A 22,385-nucleotide genomic window follows, 5' to 3' on the forward strand; every position below is an offset into this window, starting at 1 on the left:
GGTGGGTGCAGGGTGTCGGTGACGCTCTGTGGGAGTGGTCTGTGAGGGAGGACCGCACCTCCGAGCCTCCACCAATCCGAGAGAAAGCCGGCTTCCCCTGAAACCAGATGGCCGCTGATATATAGCTAGAAGACGCAGCTGATGCAACACTGGACGGAGATAACATAGACATCAGGGCAGAGAAGCTGCAGGCCACAGGACCAGCTCAGAGGAGGAAACTGCATCTCATTCTCATAGAGCCAGTCAGACAGGATTTTTTGTCTGCTTTTACTCCTTTATATCAACCGGTGAGTAAACTGTTTCCGTTATATTTCCTGTATTAGTCCGCGCGCACGTGGAGACAAAAAATCAATTAATGTTTTAGTTTAATTTATCAATATGTACAATATTTATTTAGCCTACCGTGAACACGTGCTGCTCCTGCGACCCCTTTTTATTTTTTTTTAGCATAGGCAAAGATCCTTCCTAAATGCTATAGTGTAACAGTGACGTGTTGTGCCAAGACAGCTTCACTCCGGTGCACTGGCCTGGTTCCATTTGTCTGGATGGCTGAGTGCCAACCACAGGCCTCCTCTCCTGAATATGTTCTATCTGCCGATGGTTCTCAGTCATTCAGGATTTTGTCAGCCTCTTAAACGTTTTCATCATATGGAAAATCAGCAAAGCTAAATGGGGAGCAGCGACCCTGTCATCAAGGAACTAAATTATAGACATTTCTTTAATATATATATATATATATATATAAAAAATTTTTTTTTAAAAAAACATCCACGTTGACACGCCGCACCAGCAAAGGGGGAGTAGCTCTGATCCCCCTGTTATCCAACCTGCTTACGTGGTGGGCACGTAAAAGCGTGTTGGCACAACAGTGACCAGCACATGCTGTGAGCGTGGCGAGGGGTCAGTGCAATCAATATATGATGGATGAGAATCACACGGCTTTTTCGTGCAAAATTGTCAAGTTTTACATTAATGTATAATTTTTCTCTATAATAACATTGATGCTTTATTTAGATATAGCATATATTATGATGTATTGTTTTTTTTTTGGGGGGGGGGGTTCACTCCAAATGACACAGGAGTTCAAGATATAGATCACTCAGTTCATTTGCTAAAATGTGCCAAAAAATATTTCCAAATCCGTTACCGTCATTATCGACTTGATCTTGATACTGTTGTCTGCTGCTGTGTGGCACTGTACGCCCTCTCCTCCTGATTGGTTCTCGTTGAAGGCAGGGCAGTATAAATACACTCAACTTATTCCATTCCTTCCTTTTTTTGGAAGCTCCCTGCTCTTTCGGTAAGTCCACTTTTGAGTAGATGTGTTGCACAGAGGCTGGGGCGGTTCAGTGATGGACAAATGGAGAAACACGGACAGACTAGAATAAACTTATAATTCACGGTTAACGTCTTTTATGGAACTAGTAATGTAGTTTAGAGAGCTGCCTTCATATTCCATGTGTTCTGTACAGCCCTGTGCGTCTCCAGCACGTGAGACGTCTCCAGCATTGTCCCGTTTAAGTTTTGTAACTAGACTCTGAGTGAAAGGCGGAGGATAAAGTCTTTGTGTTGCTATGCGCTTGAGGCTCCGCTGTGCCTATATGGAAAACAATAGCCTGTCATTTGCATCAAACTGAAGCCTACGTGTCCTCCCTGCTGACACTTTTTGTTGCCTCTCATGCTGTTTTCACCATTTTACTGTAGATAGAAAAGGGGTCGTAAATGAAGTCGTTTCCACACTCCCAGTTTTGCAGTCTATCCTCTGTGTGTCTCTTGGCGCCCTGGGTTTGGAGAGGAGCCCAAATCTATTGACACAGATCTTCATGCTTTGGCCAAAAAATACAGTGAAAGGGGCCACCAGATGATTGCAGTCTCATATTCAAATGTCAGCTCCAAAGTGGCTTTCAATAAACTTGTGGGACTCCTTTCGTATGAAATAAGAAGTCTTCTGCTCTTAAAGAAAAATAGCTCTAAATTTTGCTGATACAGGTGGAATTTGTCAGCCCTGAAACTACCCCAAAGCATGAACACATTTAACAAATTTTTTTATTTTTTTATTTTTTCTGCAGGTACCGAAATGGCTGTCATCAGAACCCTCAGCAAGGTGGCCAAACAGGCCCTGCTCAGCACCCCTGGGTGTGGCTGCCAGCCCCTAACGGTGGCTGTTCGCAACATCAGCTTCTCCCCCAGACAGGTGACTTCTGATGCCAGCTTCCACTCTGTGTCCTTCTCAGAAACAGACCACCCGAAGGTGCTCATTACAGGTACGCAGCATCTGTTTTTGGGTCTTCGGTAAACATCTACCGACTATAATAGAGCACAGTGGGTTTTTTTATTTTTTTATTTTTTTTTATTTTTAGAAAGAGGCCTGACAGTATTGTTTTTAAATGATCTCTACCGTAATTGAGGATTAAGTTAAGTTATGAGCTTCACAGTGACTTGAGTCTAGCAGGTTTCCTAAGAGGTTTGGCAATGAACGCAGAATGAGATGCCAGTTTGAAAACAAAATGTAGGCGTTAAGTGCCATGACCATTTTTTTCTTATGGCCCACTTACTTCAGTCTCCATGGAAACCAGCGCTGATGATTATTAGCTGCTGCTGATTTCATATGTTTCTGTCTCTCTCCGTCTAATGGCAGGTGGCCTCGGTCAGCTCGGGGTGGGGCTCGCCAAACTTCTGAGGTAAGACTTCTAATTTGTCCTTGCACATCATGTGTTTACAAGCTGCAAACAACAATGGGTCGTGAGATATCATTCTAACAGTGTGAGAACAGTTTCTGATGCATTTCTTCAAGTTGTGTAATCTTGGGTTTCCTGCTTCACAGGAAGAGGTTTGGAAAGAACAATGTGATTCTGTCTGACATCAGAAAACCTCCAAGCAACGTTTTCCACAGCGGTGAGTAAACCAGATGGTGGTGTATTAGACTTGACTTTGGCCGTGTGAAATTCATCAGTACCAGATGTGCACGCTTTCACTATATATATTTTTATATTTGCTTTCAAAGCAGTTGGATTTTCAAAGGGGGATCCGACTACCTACATTGCGCATATGCTTTTGTGAAAAACAATGTTAAGAACGTTCTTCCTCCTCTTTGTTTCATCACATGACAGAGTACAAAGTTCTTCTTAGGGCTAATACCAGAGGCATTTCAGGTGTTTGGCAATACAGGGCAGGAAGAGGTGATGAAATGCCTTTTTGTCTCTGTCTGAAATGACCAGATGAGGAACACCAGTCGGTTCATACTGGTTTTCATTTATTTTCACATTTTCCTGAAAAATGTTGTTTTATAAAATTACCCCAAATCAAAATATGACACATGTTGACTTTGTTCTGTCAGTGTATGGTAATAAGCTGTCAAAACATCTAATGAATTTAGCAGTTAACAGGCTCCAACCATCTACATGACTGAAGTCTGGGGGAAAAAAATACACATAGAAATGAATGTGAAAGAAACAAACATTAATATATTAAGAGTGATATTACTGAATTAATTTTAAGAAAAACTGATGTAATAATGAAAGACAGAAGAGCAGTCTATCAGAAACTTGGTACTCGCCCTGAAAAAGTTAATAGAGACAAAGTCTGTGCTGGGTAATGAAATTTATTCCTGCTTCTAAATAAGTATAAATATACAAGATGACTCAAACAGTTGATTTTATATAACCTTCAATCATCTGTCACCATCAGGCCCCTTCATCTACTCCGACATCCTGGACTACAAGAACCTGCGGGAAATTGTGGTGAACAACCGCATCACTTGGCTTGTTCACTACAGCGCTCTCCTCAGCGCTGTTGGAGAGGCTAACGTGGCCCTGGCGCGTTCCGTTAACATCACCGGTGAGTGAAATTCTGATTTCAATTTAGTGCCAAGTCGTTACAGCAACAATGTTCCCTTAAATACTGGTTTAAGTTGGGAATATCTTAATTTGAAGGTTTGTGTGTTTTTGTTTTCTTTAGGGCTTCACAACATCCTGGACATCGCAGCGGAGCACGGACTTCGTCTGTTTGTCCCAAGCACCATTGGTGCCTTTGGTCCTACTTCACCCCGTAACCCTACGCCAGATCTCTGTGTGCAGAGACCTCGCACCATCTACGGTGTTTCCAAAGTCCATGCAGAGCTGATGGGAGAGGTGAGATCTCAGATATTAATAATCGACAGAGTAGATATCCGATCTGAGAACCCACTGAAAATCTTACATGGGGACTGGAGGGGGCGGGATTTTATCAATAACTGGTTTCTTCCTTTTCTGCGACAGTACTACCACCACCGCTACGGCCTGGATTTCCGCTGTCTGCGCTACCCAGGAATCATCTCTGCTGACTCCATGCCTGGGGGCGGTACAACAGGTGAGAGAGATGGAATTCAGACCTTATACAAGGTTTCAATTTTAATGATGTCTATTCCTGTACCGTTCCTGTCCTGTCACAAGTTTGTTATGTAACTGACTTATTCCAGAGAGCTGTCATGACTTGCTTGTATTTTTAGGCCAGCAGATAACTCAATGCACTATCTCCATATTTTTACGTGTCTGAACAGCTACCATACCCACGTCTACACTCAAATTCTGTCTGTTGTCATCAGTCTGGTTTTTCATAATTGCAGTATCGTTAAATATTTAAAAAAAAATAATAATAAACTTAAGCACTGTTGCACTTATTTCTAAACTGGTGCAATAATAACATTTGTTTTCTGTCTCTGACCAGACTACGCTGTCCAGATTTTCCACGATGCAATCAAAAGCGGAAAGTTTGAGTGCAACTTGAAACCCGACACGCGGCTGCCCATGATGTACATCGACGACTGCCTTCGTGCCACGCTGGAGGTGATGGAGGCGCCAACTGACACTCTGAGCATGAGGACTTATAACATCAATGCCATGAGCTTCACCCCCGAGGAGCTGGCCCAGGAGCTCCAGAAGCAGATGCCCGAGCTGGAGGTCACGTATGATGTAGACCCCGTCAGACAGGCAATTGGTTAGTCACCTTTTTTCTTTTTTTTCCTTTTTTTTGTAATTTGTTATCTGTAACAAGCTGAAATGTAGTTATAACAGGAACTCAAGTAAATCATCAAGTCATTACCGAGTCATCAAAATGAACTCAAACCAACATGTTGTTCCTTTTTTTTTTTTTTTTTAAATGAGATTTTTTGTCTCCCCTATCTGTACCTCCCCAGCTGACAGTTGGCCAATGAACTTCGACGACTCCAATGCACGGAAAGACTGGGGCTGGAAACATGATTACGATCTTCCAGAGCTCGTCCAGACAATGCTCAACTACTTTGGTGCAGAAACACGCATGGCTCGCGCTAACTGAGGGAGCACATCAGTCTCGAGTGTTCTTTGTACATAATGTATAGACTGACCAAAGAGAGTAGAGGAACATGGCCTGTTCGGGGTCGTTCTCTCACTTCTCTGTAAAATCAGAAGGGCTCTGCTTGCCAGGCACAAGGCTATCGTGCCTCCAGAATGAAAAGTTCAGTACGGGCAAGACAATCCTCCCCGCTCCCGTCTATCTACTCCTCCTATGCTCTTTCCCCTTTTTCTGCTCATAGATTTGGATGAAGAGCAGTCTGTTAGTGGAAGGTTGTTGGCAGTATCAGGGATATCAAGGTGGCCTGAGAAAACTTGTTTGGTTTTAATAAGCAAAAAAAAAAGCAAAAAAAAAAAAAGGGATAACTTGCATGTTAATGAATAGAGAAAAATTCAGTTTTCTGGGCAAAAATCAAGGGAATGTTGCACTGTGTATTTGTGAGCATTTCTACCGGTTTTTCTTTAGGAATCCTAATCGGTCAGGGTTTTATCTGCCAAAATTCCATGGATTGTCAAAATTCAAGTATTGAGGGACTAAAGCTCATGGGGTTAAAATCAATTAACTTTGGATTGAGGGATATTCAAATACTCAAGTTGTGTCCTTTTGCACTTTAGATGGAACTCTATCCTAAAATTACTGACAAGTGAGACTGAGGGCGATTATTTTTTTTTTATTTTTATTTTTTTCTGGTACAGTGCATCTGTATTTCGAGCTGTGCGGAGTGATAATTCTTAAGAATTGTTCTTCTGTTTATTCCACATAATATTATTTATTCTGTCTGTTGGTGTTAAATGTGTAGGAGCTTCATCAAGTGAAAGCATTTCTTTACACTTTTTTTTTTTTTTTCTACATGTTTCTGTCCACTTTTATGTTACTTTTTTTTTTTTTTTTTTTTCATTAACTCTGTGGGATTTATTTTGTCACAAAAGGGAAATGTGACTCTGTACGTCACATTTACATTTAGCCACATTTGGTGGTTTTCTGTATTTCAACTTTCTGTAAAAGAAATGTGGAAACTTGTTTCTATGTGAAAGTCTTAGCAAGTTCTGTCTGCCTTTCAATTACACAACAAGCTTTGACAATTAAAACTTTTCCACATACATTTGCTTGTTTCTGTGGTTTCCTTTTTTCACACCTTCACAACACAGACGTTTTAATCTCTCACAAGTAGATTCTCTTATCTAAACAAAACACGGGACAATGTTGCCTCATTTTTGACCTGTGTGATAGAGAGCATGCCATGGCAAATATTTTTGAGTACGACATGTTCTCTCAGTCAAAGTGAACGTTTAAATCGTCTGAACATGGACCTGTCTTCAGTTAAAGTGATAGATTTGTTTTTTTTTAAACCATTTCCTTTTTGTTTTAAGGTGTATAAAAGTGGTCAGTTATACAAGCTGCTGAGCATTAGATATCACTTACAGTATTCCTGGCAGTGTGTAACCGTCGGCAAACAAGATCCATTGGAGCGTGCGTTTAGTGATCTTAATGGCTGTTCTGTGGAGTAAAGCTTAAAATGCAGTGACCTGCAGAATCACCTTACAAATAAAATGGCCAGATTTATCTCAAATGTTACCTTTTTATTGATCTGACTATGGTAATTGTAGGTGATAATAATAATAAAAAAGTCTGGTTGCATTTTCAGCATTTCTTGAACAAGTTGATACTTGTATTGGTACATGTCTGACTGCAGAGATGAGTATTGAGGACATGAGATATAACCCATGAATACCTTTTGTGTGGCAAAAATCATAGGGTCAAACAAAATCATATGACGTAAAGAAGAATCCAAAGGTTAGGATCTGCATATGTGGACATTTGAGAAAACACATCACACAGGTTTTTTTTTTTCTTTTTTACAAAACACAAGCACAAACCTGCTTTGACTGACTCTACTATGCAGATATAAATGCTCTCCTGCTATGATATAGGGTTGAAGCATTTTTGCCTTAAGCAATAATACAGTTGCTCAGGTGAAATGTGGGGCTCCTCAACATGAAATGTCAGTGTTATGACACTCAGAATCATATGTAGTTGAGTACATATTAAAGTGCATTTGCTTCTGTCAAAGAAGCCAGAAAAATAGACATTTATGCTAAATTCCAGAAACCTTATGGGCCTCCAAATAATCAAAAGAAGAAATGATTAAAAATAAGAATTATATAGTTGAGTTAACAAATGTTTAATCTGTGACCTGAAGAAAATAAGGGAAATGATGGAAAGTGTTGAAGAAGCTGAGCTGATGCAGATGGCTATGCAAATGTACATTATATATAGAGTATATGTATATATACTGCCTTTAAATTTCAGATTCATTGTAAAGATGAGTCACACATCAGCAGCAGCTGCAGCACAACTGAAGCAAACCTGGGGATGAACTGTTTGGTTTCGGTTTGTTTGAACTGACTCTAATGTGCCAAACTGATGCAAATACACAAAGTTCTTTCCTCGCTGTTTTAGCTGAGAGAAGTAGGTTTCAATTAACAAGAAAGCAAATATAACACTATACAAGCTGGAGACATATGAACAGAATGGAGCTACAGTTTATTTACTTGGACCACAATCTCCTACAGAAGAAGAATGGGCAAATAAACATCCAAGATGAGGAAAGTGTCCCACTCAGCACATCAATAAATGCACTAAACCGAAGCTGCTGTAGTCCCTTCATCAAAAGGGATCATAAAGTGTAACCCTGAGGACAGCAGTTTCCTTCACTACACGCTTCATAGCCTTTCTTCAATTTCTCTGTGTCAGTAATTGCAGCTGTTCCAGGTGACCTTGTTTGGTTTTGTTTTGCAGTTGCACTGCAGAAAGTAAGTATGCACAGAGGGCAGACAGATCGGCTGAGCGCACAAAAAGATTCACTTCATTCAGCGTTGAGCAAAAGGAGGCACATTTTCCGTTCGGTCTCTATCATGAGCCGCTGAGCTTGAAGAGCGTGCTGGCTTTCATTTCAACAACACACTACATGAGCTCTCGTCACCTAATTACTGCCTCTTTCCCCTGTCAATGTATGTCAATAAATCTGCGGGTGTGCTCTGTGGCTGGTGTGAAAACATATGATTTTCTCATTACAAATCTCCAGAAACTGCATCAGAAGCGTTTTCACACATCCCCATAACTCCACCGTGTAGGAATAATTTCACACTGCAGGATCTGCTCTCACACCCAGCAGACATTCTACAAATAATACTATTTTTAATTTCCGAAGATTTTGCAGGTTTACACGGCAGAGGGAAAACTAAATAAGGTAGTGATCTCATGAAGAAGATCCCTGTAAGTACTTTAATCATACTTGCTTACATGACTACAAAGGTTTGTCATGTTAGTCTGATTGCATAAAAGCAGCATTTCTATTTTTCTTTCTAAATATAAAGGGAGGTTTAGTTCAGCTAGCAGGGATACAAACTGGATACACCATGTGCTTAAATTACAGCTGGTTTTGATGGTAATTTTGTCATTTCACTTGTCAAAATCCTTTTTAAACAAGATTTTATGTAATTTCTGTTAATGTGAAAGAGTGCAACATTATTTGCTCTCAGGACCTTGGTAGAAATGCGGAATTGCAAATGAAAATCAATATTTGAACTAGATTTGAAATGTTCCAAATATGGCTCTAATTCAGTTTTCCTGCTGTTGGGAACAGAGTGTCTTTTTGCAGACATTTGCCTCTAAATGTGAGGTCGCCTTATACAGCTGTGAGTATAGCCTATACTATGGACCAATACATAACTGGAAAATCAACTTATCTTTCAAGGTTTACAGCACACACACACACACACACACACACATACACATGTGCAAGCAAATGGAATAAATACATGTCGATCTTTTGTAGAGATTAAATATTCCCCTATGTAGAGTTTGTTTTGGCTGCCTATATATGTGTGACTGAACATGTGTGTGTCTCAAAGATGGCGCTTTCTAGGAAGAGGCACTGGAGGGTGATGGAGGAAGGTGTTTTGAAACAGAAGCAACAAAGAGCCATCTGACGAGGCCTTCACTTTTTCCCTCCGTGTTCTCTTTCTAGTAAGGGAAACCTTGCCTGTTATGTAAGACGTCTCACTGGATGTGCACACTCACCAGCAGGCCCTCCTCCCATCAGCCAATCAGAGGGCTTCTTCGGCCTCCTGGGCCCCAGTGTTTTGTTCGTCATCGTGTAATAAGATTCGCACAGTGTGCAGCAGCTTACGTTGGACCGGGGCAGAAAGTGAAGGGCGAGACATAAAGAAGACCTGGGGGAGGGAGCTGCTGGGCAATGGGCCAAAAACGCCATAACACTCTGTACCACAGCTGTTATTCCACATGGAGACCTGTTGCTATGGTGATGAGGGCCAAGACCCTACCACCACTTCCCCACCCTCTAGCTGCAAGAGAAATGTAAAGGCACATGTACTGTACAGTATATTCGTCCTTCACAGTTACAGGCTTTTATCCAGCTCAGTCAAAGCAGTACAGTGCCGTGGCTGCTGTATTCTTCGTTTGTGACAATGTCTCATAATTACAAACAGACAGAGGTGACTGGCAGTTCATCAAAGAGCAAAAATCTTTGGCTCTTATTAAAGATGTCATGTCAATTTTTTTTCCTTTTTAAGGGAAATGCTTTTGCTAAACACTGAGTGGATTTTTTACTATTCCAGTGGTCTGGAACAGGATTGATGCTATCATGTTCAGGAAATCAATTTTGACTTCGAGATCCCGGTCACATTTACGAGCTCTATGAATCAGTGATCTCTACTTCAGCCATGAATTTAGAATGAAGTGTTTGAACTGATCTGACCTTTACACTGGGACTGCACAGACCAGTGCATGTTAAAGCACTTTTTATTATTATAAATCAGACCATCATGGTTTTAACATAAAAAGAGCTCTTTAAGGTTGGTCAAAAAAAGAAAAAGAAACAAAACAGGAATGACAAGACCTGGTGTGATAACAGGAGCTCTATAGGCAGCCTCCTGGTGCAGCAGTCTTGTGTTGACTGTATTCACTGGTGCTGATCCCTTTCAGGTTTCTGTTACACAACCTTGCCTTAATCCCATGCTTGAGGTGGTAAATTTAACCGCAGATTTACAGTCAGATTAGACCTTCACACAACTCAGTTCTCTTGACCATTACAGACACAAAATGATTTCTGACTCTGGAACAGCAGATTCACATCAAATGTAACAGCAGAATCTTGTTCACTTTAATCCCATGAGCAAAGCTTTGCAATTTGAACAAGACTGTGTGATACATACGACTGTCAGTATCTTATACAGAGCATGTTTGAACTTGCTAACCATGCAAACCATCATCATTTGAGAGAGTTTAATCTTCAAGGATTTGCAGCACAGACTTGAATTAGAAAAATAAAAAATAAAAGCAGATACATCAGGTGGAAGCACAAAGAAAACCCTAGGTCATAATAACTTGGCACACTGGCTCCTTCTCTTGGAAAACAACTCTTGAAGGTGACCTGTGTTTTTTTTTTATCCTGGGCATAATTTCAAAGAACAAAACGATCTTGATAATATTTATTCAGCATAAATAAATATCATGTTCATTCTTTGCCTGGGGCAGAAAAAAATTGTTTACACTTGTCTCATAATAGGACTAAGGGTTTTCCTTCTGATAGGGCTGATAAAAATTTCAAAAAAGTTCCCAGAAAGCTTTCATAACCCAGAAGTAACTCAAGGACATTCAGTCGCAGACACCACTTACACCTGCAAAACAACCGCCTATAATACGGCCCCTGGAGCGTAATGTTAGCCTAACTGCTATTGTCCTTCATCTGCGAGCTGTAGCCTACTACTTAAGGCTTGGTTTCTGGTTGTTTATTTGGGTTAATATGTTGTCTTTGGTGTTGATTACAAGTTACATAAGAGGACTTTAACATTCATGTGGAATCCAGTGGGTCCACATCTCAGCAACAGCGTTTTGCTCTGTGGTGGTTAAAGTTGCTGCCTTCAAGTGCTGGTTGTAAGCTCTTTTTTCAGATTTCAAGTGGGTTTGTTGGCAGCAAAAGAGCTTGAAACAAAATTAACAAACAAAGGCTAATGGCTAAAGGCTGTATATCAGAGAGGACAAAATGATGCTCGTCCACTTGGTCGTCTCTATGATTAACAGCAACTTCTCAGCTCTAAACTAAACTAAACTATAACTGAGAGGTTCACGACTGCTTGTGGCTGTGATATTTCAGGACAGGAAGGTACTATACTATACTTTACAATACTATAATATTTGCATGATAAAGCATTAAAATAAGATCTTGTTTAGGGTTAGAGCATAACATGCATCAGAAAAAGACCTTACATTTCTGTGTTGGCTGCACATATGGAAGCAAGAACACATTGTGCAATGCTTTGTTTGAATTGGACTCGTCAAAGTTTAGTTTTGGGTGGAGTTTGGCTGATACATGGGCTGATACTGGGGTGATATAAGCTGATATTGGCTGATCACAGATACATATATTGATATTGGCATGTATATTGGAAGATAAGTTAATGTTTTAACCTGCATTTCTCAGATATTTGATCCTTGTTTCAAGCATAACATACATTGTATTTTTTATATATATATTACTTGTTAAAAGCAAAACAAAACATTTTTTTCATATATGTTATTGCTAAACTTTCTGGATACATTTTAATCACAACTCTAATAAGTGTTTAAATAAAGGAATAGACGAAATTATATTTTGCTAATATTTTTTGTAGTAGCCATATTTTCTTCACATTGTTTTATCAGTACTGGATTCCTACTCAATGAGTCAATTAACAGTTTTTGATTAATTGTACCTGGGTGACCTGGCACACGTTGGTTTTTGTTATACCTGTGTGTGTGCGTGTGTGTGTGTGTGTGTGTGTGTGTGTGTGTGTGTCTCTGTGTGTGTGGCGCCCTCTCTTGACGAAAATAATATCTTGCAGTAATGCGAATAAAAGTAACGATAATATCAATAGTGAAAATAAAAGACTTATTAATACGCTTTCATACACATAGAATATGACACAGAATAGATATTATTTTATAAGTAAATGTTTACAACAAACAACCTGCGTGGTCAAACTTTGTCTTCAGGCATATTACGGGACGCCTACTCGACTTTCGTCAAGCTGGTTAAGGACCCAAGGATGTCCATGCTTGCTGAGCGTACGTATACTTCCTCTAGTGTTTTGATGCATATTTCCCTTTTCTTTCAATGTAACTATATGTATTTCTGTGTTTTGTGTTCATAAAAACCGCCACTACATACTGTCAAGAAATTTTCTTCCCAAATGAATCAGTATGTTGTACTTGTTAAAGTATCCCGGTAGCTAGCATTAGCATTAGCCACAGCACTGAGTAAACACGTGTCTTCTCCTGTAACTCTGCATCTATCTACAGTAACTTGTCATCAGCTCGTTTTTGGCTAATGTTTTGTCCTTAATGGGGGAATTGTTTTTTGTTTATTTACAGTCTCCTTTCAAACAATTTTGCCACATTGTTCATGGCCGATGACAGCTGTCACTCACTGTTTACAGACACGACACCTCATTGTCAGAATTTTTTGAATATTTAAATTTATCTGAACCGATAAACTGAATTTACTAACGCAGTAAAACCAGCATACTAAAAGTTTTTGAAATGCGTGTATTGAAATGACAGAGATGCAGGACAGTATCACAGTGTGAGAGTAATATCGGCTAAGTCTTGTTTCTGACCATCTGTTCACTGTAGCTGTAGCGTAAACTGACTATTACAGAACTTACATATTTTTATGTTGATTCGTAACAGTTATCAGTTTTCTGTATGTGGACTAGTCAGAGTCAGCTTGCAGTGTGAGATTCCTTCTCCTGGTCCTTTATGTAATGTGGTGTTGGCTGACTGTTATGTAATAATGTTGTTGTTTTCTTTATAGCCCGGAGGAAACAGAAGTGGTCTGTTGACCCCAGGAACAGCGCCTGGAGTAATGATGACTCCAAATTTGGCCAGAAGATGCTGGAGCGAATGGGCTGGTCCAAGGGCAAGGTAAGTGTAGAGATGGAGCTCTGTTGTATCCAGTACCAGAGTAAACAGTGGTGGTTTTTTTTTTTTGGGGGGGGGCAGTGAATGGCTGAGTTGGTGTCACATGATTTTCGGTCTTTTCTTCTCATGTAAAGGGCCTGGGTAGGAGTGAGCAAGGCTCCACTGACCACATCAAAGTAAAAGTAAAAAACGACAGCTATGGGCTTGGAACCAGTGCCAGCTATGAGGTGAGCTCATTCAACACTTGGTGATTTAACGCTTATGGTTTAATTTATGGGAACGATGCATTTTTATGTGGTGTGATGAATGGGTGTATTTAAACTACTTGAATTTGACTTACTACAGTTTTTTAATCATAATTATTTCAGTATTAATTTGAATGACCATGCTGTACAAATAATAAGATTGGCACCCTAACACCTGATGTAAAAGCACCATAGTAATAATGCTAGTATTACAGTAATGTTTCCTGTGGACTGATGTCATAGTTCAAGGTCATTGTTCTCAAAAACATTTACAGGTAGTAAATTCATGTTGTGTAAATATTCGAATTTCTGTGTTGCTGTGTTGTGTCCCTCTGGTGCTGCTGCCAGAAGTTAATTGCACACAGGTTTTAATCACAAACTATGAGCCATGCACAGCTGGTGCATTTACAGCTGAGTGCTCCAGTTTTTAAGAGGCATATGGCAGGTCCACTCACAGGCTGTCTAACTTAAGCTTTATTTCCCTCAAGGTGAAATTTGTCTCGTAGCCATGTAAAATGCAGAACACTGATTTGAAATACACACTCAACAGCATAACATAAAACCTGGTGTATATCCAGCTATCACTACCCCACTCAGTCATCCACGGTCAAAACAAGAGCAGCATCATCATCATCATCATCATCATCATCATCATCATCATCACCCACCTGTACTGCCACAAATCTGGCAACTAGTGTAGGAACCATGAACCAAGCCTTTTTGGTATGAATGTTTTAAGTCAGTTAAATCTACATGTTACTTTTGAAACTGTCTGAAAACAGATTAGTTATCGTCAAACACAAGTATTTCGGTTCTATTGTGCTGAGATCTCCTGTGTTTACAGGACAACTGGATTGCCCACCAAGATGATTTCAATGAAGTCCTTGCTCAACTGAACAACTGCCATAGTCAAAACAACAGCAACGGTGTGTACGCAAAGTTTGGTTAAGCTGTGCAGTGTATGTATAATAGAATTTATATGTGGTGTCAACTCTATGGGGTTACTGCAGGTTTAGCATATAGCAACTCTACTTGCTTTTGGTACGAGGTACTCCTTTTTCCACTGCAGATAGTACCCCCTCAATGCAGCGTCGTTACCATAGCAATGCTGAAGCTATCATGACGTTGTCTTCAACGCAACACACACATGAACAGTGGAGGGTAAGGAAGGGATACTAAGCAGAGAAAACATCTGCAACTCCTCAATTAACCACAGCTTGGATTTCTGGGTTGTCATGTTAAAAAAATAGAACAATAACTTACAGAAATATAACTATTATTACTATAACTAGGCTACAGACAGCGGTGTGCAGTCCTTTGACTGTTTTTCAAGATGGCGGGTTTGTTCAGAACATCCCGTCTCGCACAATGATGACCAAACAGTAGTCTGCAGTGTTTTCACGTCACTCTCTGGTATCACCTCAGCTCACTTGGAACCTCAGTGGAGGTGATACCAAGAGAATCACAAGGAACTGTCCACAACTTGCGCCGGATGAAAAACCCCAAAAAAGCTATGTAGTGTCGAGTTGAGCAGGTACAATGCAGTGGAAAAGGGCTATTTTTTTTTTAAATTGTGAGGCATGTAAGTGTAAATTGGGCATTCAGATCTGTCTTTTGTTTATCACTGTTTCTTTACACTTTGTCCAAAGGATACTATACTTTCATATATGTTTGATACATTTTTTTATCTATTTATTTGGTAGGTACTAATGTAGAAATGGTCCATGCACTAAACAACATATTACTCAGTCTTGCAATGTCTTACACCATTGATTTAAAATCTATCTTTTGTTTATCACCATTTAGAGTCGACTCTTGATGAAACTTTAAGATGTGTATGTACTTGGTTTTAATAGTAACTGTCCCAACAGCAGTTACAACCTCAACAAACAGTGCTACACATGACTATAACAAAGTACTACCATGTGTAGTTTTTTGTGGTTGGATGGTCCATGCGTTGAACAGTAGAGGGTGCCATAGTGCAACATTTAGTTAAGTCTGGATATGGTCACTGTGGCATAATGAACCTAAATCATCATTATCACAGTGCCAGAAGACAAAGCACAGAGATGAGTGTTATATGGGAGCTGGTAGAGGTTTTGTGGAATGATACTGAATATTTTATATTTGTGACTACAATTCAATTTTTTTTATTATCTATAGAGCCTCCACCCGATGAGCAGAAAGGCTTCAGCTTGGAAGAGAAATCGAAGACCTCCAAAAAGAGGGTCCATTACATGAAGTTTACTAAAGGTGGGTTTCTCATTTGGCAGCTGACAGAAGACAGATCAGAGGGGAAAATGGCTTGGGAAGATGCACGCAATGTTTTCTTTTCTCACTCTGATCAGTTATTACATCAGTTACCTGTACAACGGTTTCTGAAGTGTCACTATTCATTGTTCTATTCCCAGTTTTGAGGGAAAACTCAGAACTGATTTGAGATCAGCACCACCCCCACCACCAAATAAAACTGGTGCCTCTGCTTTTTCAGTTTTCTACATACAATATATAAACCTATGTACCACCTGCACATACATGCAGGTAGACAGCCTCCTTTACCCCTCGTTGAGCCTTGTGCACTTGGCTCAGACAGCAGATGCTGATCAGAGCTCTGTCAGCCTGTGCTGGGTCAGTTGGCCCGGGTCAGTGCTAGGGGAGGGTATTAATAACTCTTCCCCTCTACTTTCATTACTCCTTTACACGTCAGGAAGTCAAGATTTGCTGGTCAAGGCCAAGTACACTGATAGGCACGAGGAGGAGTTTGGTGTTCAGGACCACTGGAGACCAAAGTGAATAACCCCTAGCCCATATTTTACAGCTGAGTCGTTTTAATTGAGCGTGCAGCATAGTTTAGTAATTACGTGAACAATTTTGTAGGAAGATTGTCAAAGTATTCATTAGTAATGTTGTTTTGTGTTGCACTTAGATTTGCATGTTTTAAACTTCAACGCATAGCTGATATGAAATCGTATAATTTTTGAACAGTCTTTCTGCAAGTCCTCATCAAATATGCACATATGTAAAAGTAATGAATCTATAATTGTGTGTGATTGGGTTCACATCTACCTCATCAGGTCAGCATACATGGGAAAACAAAATATCTTAACTTTGGCCTCACCTGGAAGAGCCTTTTATACTTTACGTCATTCAATAGCAACTTCCTGTTTCCTGTTAGGGGCATCTGGCATGTCCATTTACTGGCCCCCCAAAAACAACACCTCCCAGGGGCTGCACGACCCATTAGATGACCCCTCCAGATAAAACGTGACCTCAGTCTCTCCCCTGGACCCTCTCTCCCTGTTTTTGTGATCTTAATTTGGCAGGAGCCACAAAAAGCATGTCCCTGACAGAAGAGATGCACCAAGGCACACTGAGGACATGCAGCACAGACGTTAGGGGTGCGATAATCCCTCTCAGATTTTCTTATTTTCTACCTCTCCTCTTTGCCCTCACTCTTAATAGATACTTCATATGAATGACAAACAAAGTGTTTCTCAAGTTGAACGTTTTGTGACTCACACAGATGCACCTTTGCCTCAGTTTGTGTCCCCTTCTGTGAGTCTTTATCTGTTTGCACAATGTGAAATGTGATATTGAGAGATAACATAAAAAACAACGATGTTACCACACATGACCTTTCACCACATTTGCATCGGAAATTTTGATTTCTGGGCATCTAAAGTGTTTGCAGAATGTTTTCCCAACTAAATTGATAGTTTGTCCCTTTATCTTAATAGGGACATTCTTATCTCAGGATGATTACAATGTAAGATAAGATATTATTTAGATTTTGAACTGAAATCATCTGAGTCAAAATATAAAAACAACAAATACTAATATAGTAAATGGCCTCATTGACCCGATGAGTGAGGACCTCAAACAATACCCTGCTCAAGTCGGCCGCATTTGTCCTTTGTTCGCCTCTGAACATTTCTGTTGACTGTGAACTTGGGCTTTTTATCGACTTTGCATTAGGATGCACTAGTACCCCAACCTGTTGTCAACTAATAAAGTCTGATCCCTCAAGGCTTTAAGTTCTAATCCATTTGTGGAGATCCCTTCCATTATCACTACCAACTGTTTGTAAATGTCAGCGGAGGCGAAATAGCAAGTAGCACCTCCTCTCCCTTCCATCATTTTTATCTTCTCAGACTGTCAGAAAGCGAGGGGGGGGGTGAACAGATTAAAGGGGAAATGCAGGTGGGAATGCTTTCAGTGAAATTCAGTCTAAGCAGGAGACCTGTCAATTCAGCTGTGTTTGGCAACATAACACCACTTTAACCTGTCTCTACTCAAAGAGGCCCGCAACTGTTGCCATAGAGCAGAAGGGACGCTGGCATTACTTGTTTGTCCATAAAAGGCTCACACCTTAATTGGAAACTTGAGAAGTCAGTTCTCTACCTGCCCTGAGTGGTCCGACAGGCATGAAGTTTCAGTGCACTTTGACTGTGAAACTCTTTCTGAGAAGTTTAAATGTTGGAGATATTTCTAACACGACAGCCACAGGAAGTCCTATTTTATTTATCTATCTATTTTATCTTTGTTCTATCTATCTATCTATCTATCTTTTTTTTATCGTCTCTTTCTGCTGACATTGCCTCACCGTGTCCAGTTCGTGATCTGGATCATGGGCAACCAAAGAGTTACCTGGCAACATGTAACCTGCCACGCCTGTTTGCATGCTTCCACTGGCTGCTCCGATGCTGGCTCTGCTCCCTGTGAAGCTGTTGCCAAGTTAAGGCTTGGTAATAGATTTAGTGTTGCTAAGCTGGTTACATGAGAGATTGAAAAAGTCAGGTACTACTCTCAAAGTTCAGGATGTGCAGAGGTTCTCCATGGGCAGGCAAAGGTCGACCATTGAATCTGCCAATTGAATAACTGGGTTATATATCCTTTCAGATAAAAAGTTATTATAAAATGCTCAAAATGCAAGATTTATGTTAAAATTATTAACCTCAATGATTTCTTTTTCAAATATAAGTCTTGTATAGTAATTATTTGTTGATTAATTGATTGGCCCTGATATTAAATCTTCCAAACAAAACCCAGCTGCGATAACATCAGAGAGCTCCACCAAACATCTTGGTTTCCCCTTTCAGTGCCGGCCTCCTCCTCACTCTCTCCTGCTTTTTTTTTTATTGATATCCTGTTCATGCTGGCTCCCTCACTGCCACCACTGAGGATTGATGGCCTTTGTTTGTGGGGAAAGGCACCAAATTCTCTGTTGCTGAGGTCCGGGGGCCCACAGCATAAACCAGTAACCCAGTTTTAATTGCTGCCTCCATCTATCACCTGTCAGGGCAGCAAGGTTGGCTGATGCAGAATTTAACTACAGCTCTCCATCTGCTGCTCTGTGCGGTTACTTTCACCACAACCTTTAGGTTTCTAGCTAAGCAGATTTTTACACTACATGAATACAACTAATCATGCTAAAGAGGTGAGGGCCACAGGCACCAAGTTATTCTATTTATATAAAGTGTTATACATTCATTTCCCTAGAAAGAACATGTCTCGCTCCAGTTTTGTGTTTAATACAGGAGCCATTGATGTGATTGGACAATTTTGTGTGTTTGCCAGTTAGAGCGTCAGAGATTGGTTGGTCTGGTTTGACAAGTTGTCATCCGTGTTATTATTCACCGGTGACCGTGGAAACCAGCAGGTATTCAATAACACTTCAGCAGTGCCCATGTCATCACCATCCTGTGTAATGGTATTCAGCCACCTTTGAACATTTAAGGGACACGTAGGGTTAAGTTTCTTTTTATCAAAACATTGTTATTTGCACTTTCACCTGAAAGCCTGAGAATTTTGACAGGTACTTCCTCATCCAAATGGCAGAGAGGTCAGGTTGGGCATAATTTTAAGTTTGACCTTAGTTCACTAGTTGACAAACACCACAGCCCCCCCACCCACTCCTCATTTATTTTAGTTTTCAACATTCTTTCTTGGTTTTACTTCTTAGACCTGCATGTGCAGTGACTTTCAAAGCCAAGAGCAGGGGAGATAGAGGTTTAAAAGCAATAAATAACCAAATGTTATCGGAGCCTCGCTGAAGGAAGAGGATGCAGCTGTACGAACAGGACCTGGGCTTGAGACAGACGACTGTGTGCTCCAGGAGTCTTTGAGGCCCGGCTTGAAAATGGGAATCCGGAGGCGTGGCGTGGCAGACCTTGTCGTCGGTTTATTTTTCTTTGCCGTTTTATCCCTGGAGCAAGAAGCAAGCCACACAAACCCTGTCTCTTATACACATCTTACCCCTGAACTGCTTTTTTATTTATTTATTTTTTTTTTAACATTTTGTTTATTTTTGTTGTGTTGCTTGAATTAACGTTGCTTCCATCTACCAGAGCCATTGCACAACAAAACAAGTTTTTTTATGATTTTTTTTTTTTTTAAGTGTTTTTGTTCTTTTCTTTCTTTTAGGGAAGGACCTGTCCTCCCGTAGTGAAACAGACCTTAATTGTATATTTGGGAAGAGAGCAACAGTTGCCAAAGACCAGGTAAGAGACATTAAGATTTCTTCCTGCCTTAAAGTTGCATTTAGACAGCAAAAAAAAAGGTTTTTGAATTTTAATAAAAGATTAACCTGCAAACAAAGGCAAATACATAAAAAAAAAAAAAAATACAAATTAAGTCGGAATTAAAGAAATTAACACTGTTGATCACTTGTGCTGTGTTAACTTTACAACATTGTAAATAAAGTTTGGTTTTATTCTGTCATAAAACAGTGTACACATAAAACATATATCCAAATATCCACCAATAAAACAAACAAAAAGACAGAGATTCAGTCCAACTTGAAACATGAATAAGCAGAAACACAAATTAAATTTAAAACAAGAAAATCAAAACAATTATAAATGGAATATAAAAGTAGAAGGTATAAAATTGAAACATGACAAGAAAAAACCTTTTTCCACAGTGAGTTCAACATGCAGCATGCAGGTCTTTGTGCTTGAGTCAGACTGTACTACCTCCAGTTACATTTACAGAGAATATTCCTAATGCAAGATGAAAGTTGCTCCTGCAGTAAAACGGTAGCTGTGTAAACTCAGAGGGCAGCCCTCTGACATGCCTGAACCAAGTCAAAATCAAGTATGCACCGAGGGGGAGATGGGATACCTCTGGCCACGTGGCTCGAGCTTATCTGCCTTTGTCTTGGTAATTAAGGATGACCACTGGTGCTGATGCCTCTATCAGTTGCTGCAGCATCATGTGAACCTTCTGCTTCTACAGGGCCCAGCTCCCGAGCAGCCCGTGGCCTTAGATTAGCCATGTCACAGCATGCAGCTTTAACGCTGCCAACAGGCCACTGATGGCGGCAACAGCACCTAAATCCAGTTAAAGGATTTGCACTCTTGCCCCCTACTTCTTTCCTTCACACTCCCTCCTTCCTCGCTGCTTCTGTCTTGGAGCGCTCACATCAGGTAGTTAAGTGTGCCAGCGGGCATTATTAAAGGCAAATCAAAATTGCAGTGAGGTGTGCAGAAATCTGAAATGATGATGCTTGAAAAAAAAAAAAAAGTTGTCTTTTTGCTCTTGGCATTGGTGGTTGATCACTTCAAATGTCGCTTTGCCATTCGGCATTATGCTGGCCCTCATGCTTTTGAAATGTAGCTTTCAGGCTCAGGCAGGTGCAAGTTGAACTCAAGCCCAGTAAAAAAGAAAAACAAAACAAAACCTCCATTTGATCTCTTCTTTAAAAAAGCAGTTCTTGAATTATGATTGTCAGAAATTAAAGATAAGAAATTACAACTATCTCACACCACATTATCTTTTCACTGAGATGAAAGACGGTAAGAGTTGTAATACATTTTAAGATTTGTTGAGATTTCAGATGCTGCTTCAAAATTGTTATTGATCAACTAAAATGAATAACAAATGGGACTGTTTTTCTGACTCTGCATTCACGTAAACTGAAATTTTATTTAAAAATACATGAGATGTGACCCAAAAACACGAAACTGCTATTTTATTATGGATTGATAAATCCTCATTTATTTTTGCCGTCATAAGTTTTCCTGACCCCATACAGAGCCACAAGGACAATGATGAATGTAGCTTTTGGACTGAGAGACACAGAAAAGCCTCTTGCTGGCTTCTTCTGTTTATCTCAAGCATTTGGCTTGAAGAAATTGGCATCTTGAAATCCATAAATTGTACAAGGAAAAACCCTTGTCTATTCCCCTGCAGGTGCTGAGCCATAACATCACAATGGCCGCTGCTCCCTAGCTGATTAACATTGGAAATGCAGGCAATATACACCATCATTTTCTCCCTAATCGTTTGGTTATGGGTTGTTATTTTTCCGCCAGAAGGGACACCATTGACCATATCGAAAACACTGAACACAATTACAATGGCTTCCCATGAGGCCTTGTGTTGAAGCCCAGCAACATCTAAGGTTGTTGGGAAGAGGTAAAGAGGGTGATGGACCAATCAAGCTTTAGGCTTTAGACATTGTGCAGTGAGTGTCCTGTGAGTGTGTGCGTATCACTGCTAGTGACCCTCGCCTCGCACTGATCTGTGCTTACATTCGTCCTCCATCACTGTTCCAGCTCAAAATGTGGTCTACAGTGTGCACACATGCATTATCTCAATACCCCAAACAGCTGTATTCCTACATAGCGACTGTATAAACACTGGGAGCTTAAGTTTGGTGGTGGAGTTGATTTGTAGTTTGTTCAAGCTGCCACCAGTCGCATTATCACATATCTGCATCCTGACGAGGTGAGGCCAGGAGACCTGACCAAATCTGGATCGGCTTCTCCAGGACGGCCCACCTTCCCCCTCATGAATCTTCCACCACTTCACCCACCACCCACTGCTGTCTCTCCACTGCACCCC

General features: G+C 40.4%; 2 protein-coding genes across 3 annotated transcripts in view; both read left to right on the top strand.

The window, feature by feature from the left end:
* The first annotated feature begins 137 nt into the window (after positions 1–137).
* On the top strand, positions 138–6,412 carry tdh (L-threonine dehydrogenase). 2 transcript variants are annotated; one of them, XM_023420150.2, is made up of 9 exons: positions 138–287; positions 2,070–2,264; positions 2,639–2,681; positions 2,825–2,895; positions 3,688–3,837; positions 3,958–4,130; positions 4,257–4,347; positions 4,705–4,974; positions 5,174–6,412. In XM_023420150.2, the coding sequence occupies exons 2-9, from the start codon at positions 2,078–2,080 to the stop codon at positions 5,311–5,313; spliced, it is 1,125 nt and encodes a 374-aa protein (XP_023275918.1). In that variant the 5' UTR covers positions 138–287; positions 2,070–2,077; the 3' UTR covers positions 5,314–6,412. The 2 variants fall into 2 exon arrangements, with proteins under 2 accessions (XP_023275918.1, XP_023275919.1); XM_023420151.2 differs by lacking the exon at positions 138–287 and adding an exon at positions 1,158–1,300.
* A 5,924-nt stretch (positions 6,413–12,336) lies between these two features.
* pinx1 (PIN2 (TERF1) interacting telomerase inhibitor 1) overlaps positions 12,337–22,385 on the top strand; it is a 21,125-nt gene continuing 11,076 nt past the window's right edge. The window contains exons 1-6 of the mRNA XM_023420141.2: positions 12,337–12,438; positions 13,187–13,296; positions 13,428–13,520; positions 14,383–14,464; positions 15,702–15,791; positions 19,962–20,038. Of these exons, the coding sequence (XP_023275909.1) occupies positions 12,420–12,438; positions 13,187–13,296; positions 13,428–13,520; positions 14,383–14,464; positions 15,702–15,791; positions 19,962–20,038 (471 nt within the window). The 5' untranslated portion in view covers positions 12,337–12,419. The remainder of the gene's footprint in view (positions 12,439–13,186; positions 13,297–13,427; positions 13,521–14,382; positions 14,465–15,701; positions 15,792–19,961; positions 20,039–22,385) is intronic.

Source organism: Seriola lalandi, unplaced genomic scaffold (assembly GCF_002814215.2).
Source record: "Seriola lalandi dorsalis isolate HSWRI2012SDOR001 ecotype SW California unplaced genomic scaffold, Sedor1 jcf7180002054619, whole genome shotgun sequence".
NCBI lineage: Eukaryota > Metazoa > Chordata > Actinopteri > Carangiformes > Carangidae > Seriola > Seriola lalandi.